At 43.1% G+C, this 18882-nt stretch overlaps 1 protein-coding gene and 1 long non-coding RNA gene across 4 annotated transcripts; one reads left to right on the top strand and one right to left on the bottom strand.

The window, feature by feature from the left end:
• Positions 1 to 1553: 1553 nt before the first annotated feature.
• Positions 1554 to 4966, top strand: LOC120318811 (small serum protein 5-like). Its single transcript, XM_039366887.1, has 4 exons — positions 1554 to 1699; positions 2578 to 2671; positions 3028 to 3157; positions 4828 to 4966. Exons 1-4 carry the CDS (start codon positions 1697 to 1699, stop codon positions 4928 to 4930), a joined length of 330 nt encoding a protein of 109 aa, XP_039222821.1. The 5' UTR covers positions 1554 to 1696; the 3' UTR covers positions 4931 to 4966.
• A 1-nt stretch (position 4967) lies between these two features.
• On the bottom strand, positions 4968 to 18264 carry LOC120318812. 3 transcript variants are annotated; one of them, XR_005559599.1, is made up of 6 exons: positions 17185 to 18264; positions 15773 to 15866; positions 15152 to 15272; positions 13177 to 13255; positions 12261 to 12381; positions 4968 to 6171 (listed from the first exon to the last, which is right to left on the bottom strand). It is a non-coding gene; the product is annotated as an uncharacterized LOC120318812 (long non-coding RNA). The 3 variants fall into 3 exon arrangements; XR_005559597.1 differs by lacking the exon at positions 4968 to 6171 and adding an exon at positions 11480 to 11608; XR_005559598.1 differs by lacking the exons at positions 4968 to 6171; positions 15773 to 15866 and adding an exon at positions 11480 to 11608.
• Positions 18265 to 18882: the final 618 nt, after the last annotated feature.

Raw genomic sequence — 18882 nt, 5'->3', positions numbered from 1 at the left:
CTCTCTCTCTCTCTCTCTCTCCCTCTCTCTCTCTCTCTCTCTTTCTCTCTCTCTCTCCTATCTGCTGCTCACCTGGCAAGCTTCAAGCTGTTGTCCAACAACCTCCGGGTAGGCAACCTCGTCTCTTTTATGACTCATGGACTTCAACTCCCAGAATTCCTGAGTCAGCCTAGCTGGGCTAGCTAGCTCTCTCCTGCCCTTCCTGCTTCCTTCAGAGACGCAGCAAAGGGAGGAGCTCCGCCCAGAAAGCTTTTCAGCTCCTCGGAGAACAATGTGAGTGCACTCTCTTTTACACACACACAAACACACACACACACACACACACACACACACACACACACACACACACAGAGAGAAAGGAGCGAGAGAGAGAGAGGCAGGGAAGTGCAATTGCCTCTCTCTGTCTCTGTCTCTCTCTGCAAAGGCAGAGGAGGCTGGGAGCCACTGGGGAAGGCTCAAAGAGCCACATGCGGCTCCGGAGCCGCAGGTTGCCGACCTGTGCTTTAGGCGAACTATAGGATGCAGAAAGTATGTGAAGTAAAGTTTGAAAAGCATCAGTGATATGTGACTCAATATGCAGAAGTACTTCTGACAGACATACTCCAGAAAAGTGGACTGGGTAAATCGCATTGTGCAGAGAACCAGGCAAAATAGCCAGACAAGACAAATAAACAGGCTATTTAAGCTTTTGAAACAAAAGAACATGGCATAGGGCTGGAGACTTTAGCCAAAGGAATAAAGCCATGCATGGTTCAATCAAGTATCCCTGCTCTTTAAAACAAAATAAAAATAAAAATTGGATGCACATTTCTTGAGAAGAAAAGGCATCTTATCCCCTAGAAGTGGTTTACAGCATCATTTATGGCCTATGTAAAGATCTGCACAAGAAGGAAATAGAGCATTATGGAAGCCTCTTACTGCTCTGGACCACCAACCACTTTGAAGTATTGGAATTCCTGGAAAGTGGAAAGTGCACATCATGTCACAGCAAAGACCAAGATCGGGAGAAAAGCAGCTCTGTGCATCTTCACCAGAAACATCTCCTGCAAGAGGTCCATGGGAGAGTATGAACCTCCCCTGGAGCAGAGCCAGAAAGCAAGTGGGCAGGACTAATGCAGGGCAAAATCAAGTCTTACTCTGTCAAATGCCTTATTGAAGATTTGAATGGACAGACAAAGAGCATGCAGGGAGCGCCATATAAAGAGAAGACTCAGAGGACATTCCTAAAGTTCTAAAAACACCTGCTTTTAGTTTGCAAGTCCCTGGGAAAGAGTGAGTGTAAGCCCCACTTCTTAGAGTAGGACAGTCAATTTCCCTGTGGTCTACAATCCTTAAAATGGGGAAGATGGGGGGGGGGTGTACCTCCAGCTGTTTCAACTTCTCACATTCTGCTGGAGATTTTCAATCTCTCTATAACTTGGTCTTTCTCTAGTCATGTTGTTCTGAAGCTGATGAAATACTTTCCCCTTATCGCATCTACAAAACAAACATGAAACTATTTGTAAAGCAAATGTTTTCCCTCTAGAAGTGCATATTCTGACAAAACTTCCACTCGTTTTTTTTAAAAAGTGCACAAGAGGTTGTCTTCCTTTTCATATAAATTGGAGGAGCAGATTCCTTGCTGACCTCAGACAGAACTGCTACTCCTGGTAATTCCTCCCTACCAAGAGTCTCTTGGGTTTCCCCCAAAGCCAAAATGGTAAGTAAAATTATTTGTTCTTCATTTGCAACCAGAGATTGATTTGACTTAGACGTAAGAAGAGAATGGCTGGAGGACTGAAATGGCCCCTTTGGGACAGTCACTCTCCTGCAGCCGAACCATCCTGCAAGTTTGTAACTGCGGGGAAAATATTAAGAGCTTCATTCTGTACATTATTTAGATAAAATAAAAATAGAAACACAGGAAGAAATTAAATGCCATCAGATGTTTCTTTGGAACTCCAAAAGAAAGTTAGGACAACAAGAATTCATCACAAAACCAATTAATTGCATTTTGGGGTGAGTGGGATACGTTTAAATTAGATGTTGATCGTCTAATTTTGGGGAAAGACTCTGTTCAGTTTATTTTCTATCTATTTAGAAAGATTAATGACGGATAGATAAATACAGAAATGCACTGTTTGGTATGAGGGACACGGCAACTGAGGAAGGCAGGGGTTGTCATTTTTCCTCCACAAACCATCACTGGTGGGAAAAGGCATGAGACAGGGACAGAAGCTGAGGTGGGGCTAAGCCACCTTTTCCTCCATCTGTGTGGGGTCAATCCCAGCAATGTTGCCTCTGGAGGGGAAAGGACATCTAGTGAACAAATGGCCGAGATATTTGGGTATCCTGGATTGTGTGCAGCTGGCACAAAGAGGGGAGGGAGACCTTCCACTTTGACCCTCTTGTGCAACAGTGATCCGAATGCTCCCTTGCACAAGATTGCAAACTTAACCTAGAGGGCTTTCCCGAAAGTTCATGAAGATCAACATATTATCGGGGAGGACATTAGCTAGACTTTGAACCTCCGGTTTTTGAAACCATCAGTAAGGTCTCCCATGGCTTATTTTTTTTCTCTTTTTTCCCCTTTCTCAGAAAGTCTTCTTCAGTCTGATTGTCTTCTCTTTGGTGCTGGCTACATGTCAAGGAGCATGTCTTCAGGGTCTCTTTGAAGCTAAGCTTATAGATGGTAACCAAACTCTTTATACCTCTGAACAAATCTTCACTGTACTGCTTGCCAGGTTTTAGTGATGCCAGGAGAAATGTTGTGGGCTCCATTTTTACAACCCAGGTTTTCATTAAAGGGGGCCAGGAAACACCTGTATTACTGCAGAAGTCAGTTGATCATCAGGGGCCCTTACAAATCTAACCAATCAGTAAAACATAATGGTATTTGGCAAATGCGGCAAATTTATATACTTGTCACGTTTATTCAATAGTAGATTTCTGGTAGTAGTGATCTCCAACTCTAGCAGCAGGCTTCTCAATGGTGGTTTGGATTCTGCTGCAAGTTCAACTTTCAATTCCTTAATTCTTTTTTCTTAGGTAAACCAGTCATGCCTAACGCATGTGTTGACATATATGATAACAAGAAGCATCTCCTTGGGTCCACTTGGAACACAGATCATTGTTACAGATGCGAGTGCCTCAAAACTGGATTCTCATGTTGCCACAGGTAGGAAGAGGCTCCAGGCAAGCATCAGATACATTAGTTTGCACATTTTCTCTTTAGCATTTATTGAGATAGCAGATATTCGGGTATCCATATACCTAGATAAACCTTCTACATAACTCTTCTGCATTAGAGATACTTAGAGTGCTGCTGGAAGCAGACAAAGAGCAAAGCCAAAGGTGGCAAGTAAGAGCCTTTCCTTAGAAATTATCTTCTGGCAACAGGAACAGAAAAGTGTAATTATGTCTCCTCCCTTTTTGCACCTGCAGGTAGTTGACCAGCAGCTCTATGTTGGGTGATTAGGTATCTCTTGGGTAAGGGGCAGGTGGGAGAGGCTTCCCTGGATGGCTGTGAGGAATATTCCATCTTTCAGATAGAGTATCTTTCCTCGGAGCTGGACCTTAGCTGGGCAGATCCTGACTAGTTATCTGGTATAAGTTTGAGTCAGTTGCTCTTGAGGAACTGGATATGATCTTAGTAGATTGGTGACCAATGTTCTGGATCCTTGCCCTTCCTGGTTGGTTAAGACCGTTTTCCTGGGAGTGGGTAACTGGTTGATCTGAGGCTATTTAATGCCTCTCTGTATAAGAGGGTGAAACCACCTGTTGTCTCAAGAAGCCATCCTTAGACCCAACAGACAACATTAATCAAGTCTCCAAGCTTCCCTTTTTGGAGAAGATTGTTGAGAGAGTGGTTGGTGCACAGAGGGACCACGTGGAAGCAAATTATCCAGACCCTTTTCAGTCTGGTTTCAGAGTGGGACATAGCATTGAAATGGCATTGGTTACACTTGGAGAGCTTGGGATGGAGTAATGTAACCATATTGGCCTCTCTGGACTTCTCAATATCATCAACTATGATTCTCTTCTGGACAAACTTTTAGGATTGTGAGTGGGAGACATTGTTTTTCAGTAGTTCTCTTCCTTCCACCATTGCCAGTTCCAGTTGGTTTTGGTGGAGCAGGAGAGGTCAGGTCCTCTGCAATATGGGCACCTCAGGGATCAAGACTTTCACCTTTTCAATATCTACATGAAGTTTTGAGGGAAGTCATCCATCAGTGGGGCACAGTATCATCATGCTGATGATACCCAGTTATAGATCTCCATTCTTAGTCAGCGAGATGATGCTGTGGCAGTTCTGGCCAAGTACATGGAGGTCCTTAAAGAATGGGGAGGAAATGACTTTGACTCAACCCTGACAACCTGATATATCGTCTTTGACTCTGCACAGGATGGCACTCCCCCAGACTGAGCTGGTAGACAATTTTGTGGTCTTCCTAGACTCACAGCTCCTACTCAAGGAGCTGGTGGCAGCCATGGCTACATGGGCTTTTGTTCAATTTTGACTAGTGTGTCAATTGCGTCCCTTCTCACCCAGAGACCACTCATGCTTTGGTCACTTCCTGTTTGGATAACTACAATCTGTTCTACATGAGCCTGTCCTTGAAGAAACTGGATTGGTCCATGAGTGCAGTCATGAGTACACCTAGATTTACCCACATCACACTGCTGTTGCATGAGCTGCACTGGGTCCCAGACCTTAGTCTTCCAACAAACATTTAAGACATGAAACGAGCACTGGGATAGGTGAGGCATTTGTCAATTAAAATAAACTTTGACTGATCATAATCTCTCCTTCTTCTTCCTTCTCTACCTCCTTTTTTTCCTTCAAAGATATGGTGGTATTGGAAATGTTGAAGGATGTAAAACAGTGGTAAATCCAGTAACATGCCAACATGAATCCTATAGGCTTGATGATCCATCACAGCGCTGTTAAACTTGGATTCTCATCCCTTCACATAGATGAACCTGTAATCTCTCATGTGTAAATGTACCTGAATAAATCTCTCTTGTCAGCATCTTAATCTTTTTTTGTCTTTTTTTTATTAAGTAAGAATTACGTAAAACATGAAGATAATGTCAACCCTGCAAAATGGAAGGATATTGACTGTGATATGGATTATGAAAATCACATGGTGTAGGAAACAGCATAAAATAGCAACACAAGTCACCCAAACAGTTTACCTAAGCCTATGACACTAAAGAACATGTGACTGGTGCTTGTTTGGTAGATGTGATAAAGAGAAAGTATTTTTTCAGCTTTAAAACAATATGGCTTGAAAAAGACCAAATAATGGTGAGATTGAAAGCCTCCAGCAGAATGTGAGAATTTGAAGCTTCTAAATTGAAGTGGAAACTTTGGCTAAAGTGTCCAGAAATAAAGCCATGCATGGTTCAATTCCTGCTGTTTAATAGCAAAAGTGATCAGATGCATATTTCTTGAGAAGAAAAAAAACCCATCTTATGCTTTAGAAGTGGTTTACAGCAACATTTGTGGCCAATGCCAATAACTGCACTAGAAGGAAATTGACTATTACGGAAGCCTCTTACTGCTCTGGGCCATTTAACATCTTGCAATACTGAAATTCCTGGAAAGTGAAAATTTTGTTTCAGCAAGGATCAAGAGTTGGAGCAAAGCACTCTTTGCACCTTCACCAGAAACATCTCCTACAAAAGGTCCATGGGAAAGTATGAAGCTCTCCTCTAGCAGAGCCAGAGAGCAAATGGGCAGGAGCAGAGCAGGACAAAAACTCCCAAGATTGTAAAAGACCCTGCAGGAAACACCGTACAAAGAAAGGACTCAAATATATCACTTCCTTTGGAGGAAGATTATTGAAAGAGAGGATGGTATCCAGCAACAGAGGGACCAAACTGAAGCAAATTATCCAGACCCTTTTGAGTCTGGCTTCAGGGTGGTCCCTGAAGCCAGACTGAAATGCAAATAGATCGACTGTGGCAAAAACAAGCAAGGGTACTACTAACAGTAATAGGCACCCTGGGTGCAATTTCAAAGCAACTGAAGCTCCTCTTGAACACTGTCGGCATTGACAAATTCAGCATCAGTCAATTGGATGAATAAGGAGCTTGCTTACCATCTTTAAGCTCAGGTGTAAAGGGATCAGAAAAGCTGACATGTAGCCAGCATGAAAGAGAGATGATCTGACTGAAGAAGACTCTCTGTGAAAGGAAAAAAAAAGAGCCATCAGAGAACTTAGCGGTTGTTTGAGAAACTGGCTGTTCAAAGTCTTCCTAATGTCCTCTTTCATAATATGAGGTTGTTCATGAACTTTGGGAAAAGCCCTTTAGGTTATGTTTGCAATCTGGTGCAAGAGTGCATTTGAACTCTATTACACAACGGGGTCAACCTAGAACAGTGGTTCTCAACCTTTCTAATGCCGCGACCCCATAATACAGTTCCCCATGTTGTGGTGACCCCCCAACCACTTATACATCATTGGGTGCCAGGGGCATGGCCAAAGAAAAGGAGGAAAAATGGTGGACAGCCTTGTTTGGCGACCCCCGTGAAATGGTCGTTCGACCCCAAATGGGGTCCTGACCCACAGGTTGAGAACCACTGACCTAGAACATCTCCCTCCAGAATACTTGAATATCTCAACTGGGGGGGAACTCTCTTTTGATGTCATTGGGATTGACCCACTACAGATGGACAGAGATTTGCCTTACCCCCACATTGGCGGTATTTGCCACTTTTTCATGCCTTCTCCCCCTCATGGTGCTTTGTGGAAGGAAAAGGGAGTATCCTGACTCTGTATTCCTGAGGTGATCTGTCTCCCACATCAAAAAATGTGTTTCGGGATTTGTGCATCTACGGTTAATCCTTCTAAACAGCTAGAAAGGAAACGAAATGCAAGAATTCTTGCCCACATAGTACACCAGGAAAGTTTGGATGTTACATTCATCCCACATACTACAAAACGTAATTAATTGGTTATGTGAATATTTTTTTCTCCTTTGTCTGTTCTGGAGTCCTAAAGAAGCATCTGATGGCATTCAGCCTCCAAAGTACCTGCTGTATCTCCCCGAGATGCTGAAGGGCCCATGGTACCTACAGGCGGTCTTCGAGTTGCGGCCACAATTGAGCTGAAGATTTATGTTGCTAAGTGGGACAGTTAAGTGAGTTTTGCCCTATTTTGCAACCTTTCTTGCCACCATTGTTAAGCGAACCACTCAGTTGTGAAGTTAGTAACACAGTTGTTAAATGGATCTGGCTTCCCCATTGGGTCTACTTGTCAGATGGTCACAACGGGGAACCACATGACCCAGAACACTGCGACCGTCATAAATAGGGGCCGGTTGCCAAGCATCAGGATTTTGATTACGTGATCATGGAGATGCTGCAATGGTCATAAGTGTGAAAAAGAGTCATGTCACTTTTTCAGTCCTGTTGTAGCTTCGGTCATTAAACAAAACATTCTAGGTTGGAGACTCCTTGTGTGCCATCAGGAATGTGCATGAAAGTTTTTTGTCATTCTCTGAGAAGTGGGGGGGGGTCCATGTGGCCCCACCTGCAGCCAATAAGCTATTTGAGTGCAAGTTCCTAGCACAACTATTATAGGGTGTACATCTGGGACTTTCTCTTAGTTTTGCACTACTGCAGCTGTTTAATCCCAGTTCCTAAACTTCTACGTTTCCCATTGCATCTTCAGTGCAAGCGGATTCATGGAGGCTGGAAGGATGGGAGGGAAGACCAGAATATCCCAGGGGGACATTAAATTCTTGACTGAGACTGAAGTTCCTTCTTCAGGTTTATCCTGCTTAGCTCCAGACTATGGACTTCAAAGAGCATCAAAGATGATATCTTATCCCGAGTGATATAGTCAGTTTCATTTACGTGTGAGCTATCTATTATGCTCCCTCTAACTAGCCCCTTTATGACTTGTGGACTTTGACTCCCAGAATTCCTGAGCCAGCCATGATACCAACAGTGGTCGTCAATCCTACAAAATTCATATTCACATTTTCTGTCTTTAACACAGTAATTGTTTAATAAAACGAAAAGAGAAGGAAAATATTGAGATGAGGGATTTATTCAGGTTTATTTAAACAGAAAAGACTTGGGGGGAGGAGGAAGAAGAAGAAGAAGAGGTTCGGGTCAGTCAAAGGTGGCCTTCACTGGCAAGTACCTCTAAGATCCTCTGCCACCTTAGAACTTGCAGAGAATTATTCAGTCTTCCTGGGAGAAAGGTTGATTCAGCCAAGGTCTGATTTGATTCTAAACACCCGGGTCTTGGACACCTCCTTTGCATGGAGAAATCTCAAGGTTGGGACAAGTAGGAATTGATTTTCAATGTCCCTGTGTTTTGTTCTCAAAACATTACGAGCTTCTTGGAGACATGCAGCCACGGCCAGCAGGATGGACAAAGTGTCAGCCTAGGTCAGTGGTGGGATTCAAATAGGTGAACAACCGGTTCTCTGTGTGGATGCCACTTCCGGAAGTCCATTCTGGACCTGGGCAACAAAAAAGTAGCTACCGGGTGCGAACTGGCTGAATCCCACCACTGGCCTAGGTGTTCCCCAGTCCTGATTGGGCAGGAGAAAGGGAGAAAAGCAGGGACAGATTCTGCTCCTTGCCAGCCTCAGTTTCTCTACTCCCTTCTGCACCCAACAATCCTGGGTCTCCACACAATATTGCTTGCTCAGCCTTGGAAAGATAACGACTGTACGCTGCCCGGAGTTACCTTGAGGTAAGATCCAAAGCCTATAAGTTTTGTGAGTGAGTCCATCAATCAAGCAATCAAATAAATATTTAAGAAAGACAAACATCTCCCTCAGCTTCCCAGACAATAAGGCTCAGTTGTGTCTCCATCGTCTCCCAATGATCTGCCCAGCTAGTGTCTCCCTCCAAGGCAAGCTGAGCAACTTCGTCTTCCCAGCAAACCTCAACATCGTCCCCCACCTCCCTTACCCAGGAGGGATCTATAGGGCTGCTGGTTGGCTCTCTACGAATGCAAAGAGGGCAGAGGGGCCATCACACTTTTCTATCACCATAAGGCCTGTCCTGATACACCCTCTTAATTCTGCTTGGTTGGCCTCACTCAGTGTCTTCTTCCAGCAGTGCTCTGGGCATCTCTAATGCAGAAGACCCCTGTAGAACCTTTATTCATGGGTACATATCCAGGAATATGTGCTTCTGGCTTATCTTAGGGGAACACGTGAGAAAATTAAAATATCTGATGGTTCCTTTTCTTACTTTTTGCAACACCACATTTCATTTTGACGGCACTCACAACTGAAGCACTCAGCAGTTTTCCAGGTGGACCCAATGAGATGCGTTTTCCCATCATATGTATCAACACATGTCCTTAGCGGCACCTGTTTACCTTAGAAAAAAAAGTCAAGTTGAACTTGCAACTGCACTCAAATTGTCAAGCCATACTGAGAAACCTTCGCGTAGAGTTGGAGGCCACTTTCACAAATCTATTAGTGGACAAAAACTGGCAGTCCTCGGCTTACAACAGTTTGTTTAATGACAATTCAAAGTTACAACGGCACTGAATGAAGTGATTTGTGACCGTTTTTCACACATGACTGTTGCGGCATCCCCAAAGTCCCATCATCAAAATTGGCAACGGACTCGCAGTGTCCTGGTGATTCCCTTTTGTGACCTTCTGACAAACAAAGTCGATGGGGAAGACAGATTCGTTTAACGACCACGTCATTACCTTTACAGCTGCAGGGATTCCCTTAACAACTGTGGCAAGAACGATCCTAAGATGGGATGAAATTCACTGAACAACTGTCTCACTTAGCGACAGAAATGTTGGGATTAGATTGTGGTTGTACGTGGAGGACTTCCTGTATATAAATTCTCTGCGTTTGCTACATACCGTTTTATTTTATTTCATTTCATTTTTTATTTATTTATTTTTATGTTTTATTTTATTTCATATTTGCTTCGTGAGTAGTTGGTGTTTGTTTTGCAGATGTGGTAATAGGAAAGTATTTCATCAGCTTCAGATTAACAGGGGCAGAAAAAGATCAAAGTATGGAGAGACTGAATATCTCCAGCAGAATGTGGTAAGTTGAAACAGCCAGATAATATAATAATAATAAAGTTGGAAGGGACCTTAGAGGTCATCTAGTCCAATTCCCTGCTCAGGCAGGAAACCCTATACCATTCTGGATAAATGGCCGTCCAGTCTCTTGTTAAAAACTTCCAGTATTGGAGCATTCACTGCTTCTGGAGGCAGGTTGTTCCACTGCTTAATTGTTCTCACTGTCAGGAAGTTTCTCCTTACTTCTAGGTTGCTTCTCTCCTTAATTAGTTTCCATCCGTTGCTTCTCATCCTGCCTTCAGGCCCCTTGGAAAATAGCTTGACTCCCTCTTCTTTGGGGCAGCCCCTGAGATACTGGAAGGCTGCTATCATGTCCTCCCTCGTCCTTCTCTTCATTAAACTAGACATACCCAATTCCAGCAGCCGTTCCTTATATGCTCTTCTCTGTACTCTTTCTAGAGTCTCAGCATCTTTTTTACATCGCGGTGATGTGCAGCCTCCTCTCAGTTTCCCACAAAATACCCCCTGCCCATGTTGAGTACCCGGGAGTGTAGACCACCAGGTGATTGACTGTCCTACTGTCAGAAGTGGGACTTACTCTCACTCTTCCCAGCAACTCCCAGGCCAGAATCAGGCATTTTAGAGCATTTATATGACTTTCCTTGCAGGAGTGGCATGGTGGCCTAGAGGTGAAGCTCTCACCTCACAATCTGGAGGCTGTGAGTTTGATCCTAGGTAGCATATATATTTTTCTCTCAGGGAGTAAAGAGAAAATAATTGCTGTGAGCTTTTATGAGCAGAGGTAGGTTAGTTGTTTTTCTATTAATTCAGAATCCTTGAAAGGGCTCTCCTCTAGGGACCCTGCCTTGGTCTAATTCAGACTGGAAATATACCAAAGGAAGATATTTTCCCCTCACTCTGCTTTGTACTGTTTTCCCCACTGGAAATGGCGGTTGGCCGTGGCTTTCCCCCTCAGGGATCTCACTTGCAGGCAGTGAGATCAGACTGGCGAGCAAGGCATGGAGGCGCTAGTGCAGAGGAAGGCGAGCGGCAGCAGCAAGAAGGGCTGCCGAAAAGTGCTGGCTGTCTCATCAGAATCTTCAGATCTAGGTTGTACAGTTGTGCTGTGCTGTTCATCATCTTTATTTGGTTGGTCACAGTTGATGACCGTAGAATTGTTAACAGCACAATTGAATTGTGTATTCTCTTTATGTACAGGAAATGAAGATTTCTTATAACACACACACCCCTTTTGTTTTTCATGCAAAGATTTGTTCCATAATTGGAACAAATTAATGAACCAAAATCTAGTCCTCAAGTTTATCTGTTCCAATCTCCAGGTGAATTTTTATGTTGTTCCATATGAATAAAGATGAGTTGAAGAATAGTGTCGTGTCATCTCCTGTTCCAGAATTTCCATGACATTAAAAAATATATATTATTCAATGTTAACAAAAGACAAAGACAAGAAAAAGACTAAGATTTATTCAGGTGCATTTACAGGTAATTGATTTATTCAGGTTCCTCTGTGTGAGCCAACCAGGATCCAAGCTTAGATTACAGGTGGACTAACCTTGCATTTTTCAGAATCTGAATCACTATTGGTTATTAAAGCAAACAAACAGAAAAAGAAGGTTAGGGTCAGTCCTTGGCCTGGAGAAACCTCAAGATTTAGAAACCCAGAAAATTGATTTTCAATTCCCCCGTGCTTTATTGCAAAAAGCATAATGGGTTTCTTGGAGACCTGCAACCACACCCAGCTGGAGGGACAAAATGACAGCCCAGCTGTCCGCCAGTCCTGGGAGGCCAGGAGAAAGGAAGGGAAGCTGGGAGAAATCCTGCTCCTTGCCAGCCTCAGTTTCTCTACTCCCTTCTGCACCCAACAATTCTGAATCTCCACATAATACTGCTTGCTCAACATTGGAAAAGTAAACAAATGGCTGTACTGGAAATTTAATATCATTAGCCAGAGAGGAACAGATCACATATTGACCTAGATTAGCTATGGGGGATTATCATGAAATAATAATTCACCGAATCACTTATCTGGAAGGTTTCAGTATATGTATATTGTGTGCATGAACATCTGCTCTCTCAAGCCACCCAATGTCCCTCACCAGTGAGATGGGCGAAATATAAGTTTAATAAAAAAAATAAATACTAAACATCTCACTAAACATTTCCAGCTTAACTTAAGAGAATTGATGTGCAAAGCCATATATCCAATGGCTGCCTGGAACATTTTCCTACCTTGGGTAGCACTGCATTCCACCAAAAAGGCACACGCATTTGTGGCAGTCACGTGTCTTCCACCGAGAACCAAAGGGATGTTCTGACCCATCCCACGTATCAATGCACGTGGTTGACCTCCCTGGTTCATGTAAGGAAAAAGACTCCAGTTAAAACTGCACCACAGCCAAAGCCCCAAACTGTACCAGGAAACCAGACGCTACAGTTGGAGTTTGCTGTGAAAAGTCTACTGTTGGACAAATGTGACAAGGACATAAATTATCTGCTGTTGCTGCAAACTATTTTAATTTAGTTTAAGGCCTCCTTAACAGGTCTGAAGACCTGCACGGCTGCTACTGGGAAGAGGGCATTGGTTATTCTCCATAGCACCTGAGGACAGGGTGAGAAGCAGCGGGGGGGGGGGGAAGCTAGTTAGAGAGAGATGCAACTTGGAAACATGAAGCAATTTCCTGACAGGAAGGACTATTAAGCAGTGGAATGACTTTCCTCCTGGAGTTGTGGGTGCTCCATCACTGGAGATTCCAAGAAGACATTGAAACAGCCATCCGTCTGGGATTGTATAAGGAGTTCTGCCTGGAGCAGAGGGTTTGACTAGAAGACCTCCAAAGTTCCTTAAAACTCAAGGCCTTGTCAATGGGAGCCAGGGGTCCTCAGGGGCCAATGGAAACAAGAGACTCAGACCAATCCAGGCTTGGGATATTTAGAATATGAGGTACTCAGTCCTTTTGGTTGGATTGAAAACTGTTCTGGGCTTTGTGAAGTCTTTGCAAACCAAGCTTCAAATTTAGCAAGGCCAGGGAGCATTTTGTGAGTTGGGTGGCTTCAAAGACTTGGAGAAGAGACCACAGAAAAAATAGTGCAGGATCCCACTTTTTCTTTGACATTGTTTACTCAGATGAGGAAGGAAGTTGATTACCTTTTTGAAGCTTGGCTTTATGAGGTTCTTGACATGCAGCCAGCATGAAAGAGAAGATAGTCAAGCTGAAGAAAACTCTCTAAGAAAGTAACAGAAGAAGAAAAAAATACAATAAGTAACCAGATTTTATTTATTAAAACCTTGGTGTTTTATTTCCTGGTGATCGCTTCCTTTTTTACTGAAATGTATGTACCCAGGAATCGCTATTCTTCAATTTTTAATGTAATTTTTTATATATATATATATATATGCATGCATATACCAAGTAGTATATGTTTTAGCACACGTCTATACTCTGACTTCATTGCTGCTGGTGCAAATATATTGAAAAATCCTTTTGTATCACTACCTTTTTTGCATGAAGGTTTTGTAAGAATCGTGTTCCATTGACCAAATGTTCCTTTTAGGGTAAACTCTGGCCAGAGCAGGAGATTGTAATGTGCTCCCTGCTTCTGTTCCTAGAATCTGTGCATTGTGATATTTTCTTCTTCTGCTACTTTCTTAGACTATCTTCTCTTTCCTGATGGCTGCATGTCAAGGAGCCTCCCTGCCAGAACCCGCTAAGGCCAGGCTTAAAAGAGGTAATCAACTTTCTTCTTCATCTGAGTAAATATTATCCTGTTTGCAAAGGGCTAGTCAAGGGTATCCAAAGACTAATGCTTTATTTTATTTATATTTCATATTGCTTATCTCCCTAACAGTATCAGAAAACATTCATTGGTTGTCTTCCGTTCCTCTTTACCCCATGCATTAATTGCTGGAATTACACTTTGGGGTGTTTTCTTCAATCAATCAGAATAGAGCCGGAAGGGACCTTGGAGGTCTTCTAGTCCACCCCCCTACTCAAGCAGGAGACCCTATACAATTTGAGAGAAGTTGTTGTCCAGTCTCTTCTTTAAAACCTCCACTGATGAAGCACCCACAGACAGTTCCTTATGTTTCTTATGAATTCTTCTGTTGTTCAACGTGAATAAATATGGGTTGAAGAACACTTTTGTGTCACCTCCAGTTCCAGCATTTCCATGACATTAAAAATGAATATCAAGTTGTTATTTAATACCAAGAAAAGACAAGAAAAAAGACAAGATACTTTTGTGAAATTTAGTTCATTCACATGTAAGAGATTTATTCAGGTTCTTCTGCGAGAGCAGATCAGAATCCAAACTTAGGAACGGACAGTTGATGTGCCTGGATTTGCCACAGCTTTTCATCCCAGACCTTTGTGTTCATTACATCTTCTTAAAACAAACAAATAGACAAAGAAGAAGAATAATAAGAAGAAAAAGCTAGGGTCGGTCCTTGGACTGGAGAAATCTCAAGGTTGAGACACCCAGGAAATTCATTTTGGATGTCTCTGTGATTGATTGCAACAAGGATTATGAGCTTCTTGGAGACCTGCAAGCACAGCCAGCAGGAGGGACAACATGAAAGCCCAGCTGTCCCCCAGGCCTGAGATGCCAGGAGAAAGAAAGGGAAGCTGGGAGAAGTCCTGCTCTTTGCCGCTCTCAGTTTCTCTACTCCCTACTGCACCCAACAATCCTGGGTCCCCACATAATAGTGCTTTCTCAACATTGGAAAGGTAAACAAGGGGCCGAACCACTCAATGACCTCGTAATTTAATATCATTAGCCAACGAGGGACAGATCATCTATTCACCTAGATTAGCTATGGGGGATTATCATGAACTACAGTTCCCATTCCCAGAAATACTTATCCAGAAGGTTTCTTTTTATATCGATGTGTGCATGAACAACAGCTATCTTGAGCTGCCAAGAGTTGCTCAACAATGGGGGGGGGATCTAGGACAATTGGCTGCAGCTGATTGACCTCCCCCACTTCACCCTCCCCCCATACATACACACAGTTGACCCCCCCATGGGTGTTCATCCCTGGCTGCCTTTCCACTGGCGCTCTTCCCCCGGTCCTCGTCCTCGGCAATTCGCCAAGGGACGCTTGTCCTGGAACCTTTTCCTACCTCTGGGAGCACTGCAATCCACTTCTATGGCAGGTGCACGTGAAGCAATGCATGGTACGCCAGGTCGAACCAATTCTATGACTTTCGCCATCAAATGGGTCAATACACGAGGTTCGCACCCCTGGTTCATGTAAGGGAAAAGACTCCAGTTAAACATGTAGCACAGTTAAAATTCCCAAGCTGTACAGAAAAACCAGCCCTACAGTTGTGAGAAAGCTACTGTTGGACAAATGGGACAAGCAAATGCATCATCTACACTTGCTGCATAACATTTTATTTTAGTTATTTATTAGATTGGCGGGAGCTACTTATGAAGCCTGAAGACTTGCACAGCGGCTAGAGGGAAGAGGGCATCAGTTTACTCTCCATAGCACCTGAGGGCAGGATGAGAAGCAATGGGTAGAAGCTCGTCCGAGAGAGATCCAACATGGAAATAAGAAGGAATTTCCTGACAGCAAGGACTATGAAGCAGTGGAACAGCTTCCCTCCTGGCATTGTTCCAGCACTGCAGGTTTTTAAGAATAGGTTGGACAGCTACTTTTCTGAGATGGTATAAGGATTCCTGCCTTAGGCAAAGGTCAGACTATAATATTTACTCAGATGAAGAAGAAAGTTGATTACCTCTTCTCTTCCAGTCCATATGGGATTTTGGCAGGGAGGCTACTTGACATGCTGCCATCAGGAAAGAGAAGATAATCAAGCTGACGAAAATTCTCTTAGGAAGTAACAGAAGAAGAAAAAATACAACAAGTGACCAGAGAACCCAGAAGTTGTTTAAGAATGAAGGGATCAAAATATAATCATTTATGTTTAATGCAGCCGTTGTTCATTCTTTCTTCTTTGCACTCTGCGCTTTGCTCAGAGATAACTTAGCAAAAATTGTGCTGACCAAGGAAAAAGAAGAAGCTTAGGTGTAACTTTAAATGTGTTAGCTATAGCTTGCAATGTATTGTTCTTCCACTGTAACTTGCAAATGTATCTACTCACGGAGAAAGCTCTGGGCCAGGGGTCTTCAAACTTGGCCCTTTTATGACTTGTGGACTTCAACTCCCAGGAAGTCCACAAGTCATAAAAGGGCCAAGTTTGAAGACCCCTGCTCTGGGCTGTGTGCCAGCAATTGTGTATTCGAAGCACAGCTTTGTAACAAGCTCTGTAACAAGCTATAACTGGCATAACCTGATAAAGAAAACACGTACTCAGATGAAAAAGAAATCTTTTAGCCTGTTAGCATGAGAAAGTGCCTTAGCTATAAAAAGAAAACCTTTATAGCAGAGGTGCATCAAGCCAAAAGCGCGCCCACCCCATTGCCAGCAATGGGGAAAAAGTCACGATACATCTCGACACGTCACATGACCGTTGCGAGTTTAACACCCCTGCTTTATAGGAAGGAAAAGGGGAGAGGATGGGAGAGGAAAGGGATCCACTACAGGAAAGACATTTTATTTCTGTTTACCCATGTACCTCCAAGTTCAGCCAGTCCATGGACCTGTGCATTAACATACTGTATTGCAAAAATGTGTGCAAAAATGTTTCACAGACTTCAAAAATGTTTGGCCTGAAACATTTCTTTCAGATTTAGAAAGAAATCGCATCAGCCAATTTGCTCAACAAATTAAAAAATATGGGCACCTAGAGAAAAGCAAAACCAGCCAGACTTTTAAAGATGGAATATCTTGTTGGCCTGAAATATTCATGTGTGGCCTGAAAATAAAGTCTCCTTGAGTCCTTGCCCAGAAATTATACTAGCAACTTCTGGATTTTGCACTCACCCCACACACCCCATAATGCAATTCATTAGTTTTGCAAATCATTCCTTTTCTACTATTTCTCTTCTGGATTTCTAAAGGAGCACCTGATGGCATTTGATCCTCTGTTAACATTTATTCATGTATTTTTATTTCCAGCTTTGTTTCATCCAAACAATGTCCAGAATGCTCACTCATATTATTCATCTCATTCTTCCGGTCATTCTCTTCTTAGATCCAAGTCAGGTGAAGCTCTTGCTGCAAAGGAGAGCAAACAATTTTACTTACCATCTTGGATTTGGGGAACACCCAGAAACTTTTACTAGGAGGAATGACAAGCCGTAGTAGGTTTCTCAGAGGTCCGCAGAGAATCTGCTCCTCAGATTTATATAGAAGACAGCAGTTTTTTTAAAAAAATGAGACAGTCTCCTGTGCACTTATTAACTATATTCTGGGTACATGTTGCACCGAAATAGGTCCTGCCAAGCGGAGAAAACATGCTTCATACCTCAGTGGTCCCTATCTTATCGATGCAATCAAGGTCAGCTTGATCAGCTTCGGAACAACATGATAAGGAAAAGACCAAATTATGGAGTGATTGAAAGCCTCCAGCAGAATGTGAGCGCTCCCAGCAGAAAGAGAAGCGGCTCCTCCTCACCTTCCCCCAAAATGTCCCCTACCCATTTTGGGGATTGTAGACCACCTGGCAATTGACTGTCCTACTTTAAGAACTAAGATTTACTCTCACTCTTTCCCAGGGACTCCCAAGCCAGAATCAGGCATTTTAGAGCATTAGGAATGTCCTCCCTTTATATGGCTCTCCCTGCAGGCTCTTTGTGGGTTACAATCTTGGGTGTTTTTGTTCTGCCTTGGTCCTGCCCGCTTGCCCCCTTGGCTCTGCTGGAGAGGATCTCTGTACTTTCCCATGGTTCTCCTGCAGGAGATCTTTCTGGTGAAGGTGCCCAGAGCATCTTTGCTCCAACACTTGGTCCTTGCTGAAACAAGATTTCCACTTTCCAGGAATTCCAATTTTCCAAGGTGGCTAATGGCCCAGAGCAGTAAGAGGGTTCCATAATCTTAGAACAGAATAGAGAGCCGGAAGGGACCTTGGAGGTCTTCTAGTCCAGCCCCCTGCTCAAGCAGGAGAACCTATACAATTTGAGACAAGTCGCTGTCCAGTCTCTTCTTAAAATCCTCTATTGATGAAGCAGCCACAACCTCTGAATGCAAACAGAATAGTGACTGTCTAACTAACCTCTTTTTATAATTCAGTGATGGAGCACCCACGATTTCTGAAGGCAAGCTGTTCCACTGGTTAATTGTCCTCACTGTTAGGAAGTTTCTTCTTAATTCCAAGTTCCTTCTCTCCTTGATAAGTTTCCAACCATTGTTTCTTGTCCTGCCCTCTGGTGCTTTGGTGAATAACATGACCCCCTCTTCTTTGTCTGTCAAATACTGGAATACTGCTATCATGTCACCCTTATTTCTTCTTTTGTTTAGACTAGCCAAACTCATCCTGCAGCCATTCTTTGTATGTTTTAGTCTTCAGGCCTTTGGTCATCTTAGTTGCTCTTCTCTGATTCTTTTCCAAAGTCTCAACATATTTTTGTAATATGGTGACCAAAATTGGTTGCAGTATTCCAGGTGTGATCTTACTAGGGTTTTATAAAGTGGTACTAATATTTCATGTGATCTTGATTCTATGCTTCTGTTTATACAACCCAGGATTATATTAGTTTTTTTTGACTGCAGCTGCACATTGCTGGCTCGTGGTTAATCATCGTCCACTAGGACTCCAAGGTCCCTCTCACAATTACCGTTTTTGAGCCAGGTCTCGCCCAATCTGTACTTATACCCTAGATTTTTCCTGCCTAAATGTAAAACTTTGCTTTTCTCCACATTAAAATTCATTTTGTTGGATAGGGCCCATTGTTCAAGTTTGTCAAGATCTTTTTGGATCCACTCACACTTCTAGGGTGTTGCCAG

Source organism: Crotalus tigris, unplaced genomic scaffold, assembly GCF_016545835.1.
Source record: "Crotalus tigris isolate CLP2741 ecotype Arizona unplaced genomic scaffold, ASM1654583v1 scf7180000020455.750797, whole genome shotgun sequence".
Taxonomy (NCBI): Eukaryota; Metazoa; Chordata; class Lepidosauria; order Squamata; family Viperidae; genus Crotalus; species Crotalus tigris.
Note: the sequence above shows the minus strand (reverse complement) of the source record. Positions and strands in the feature narration are given on the sequence as shown.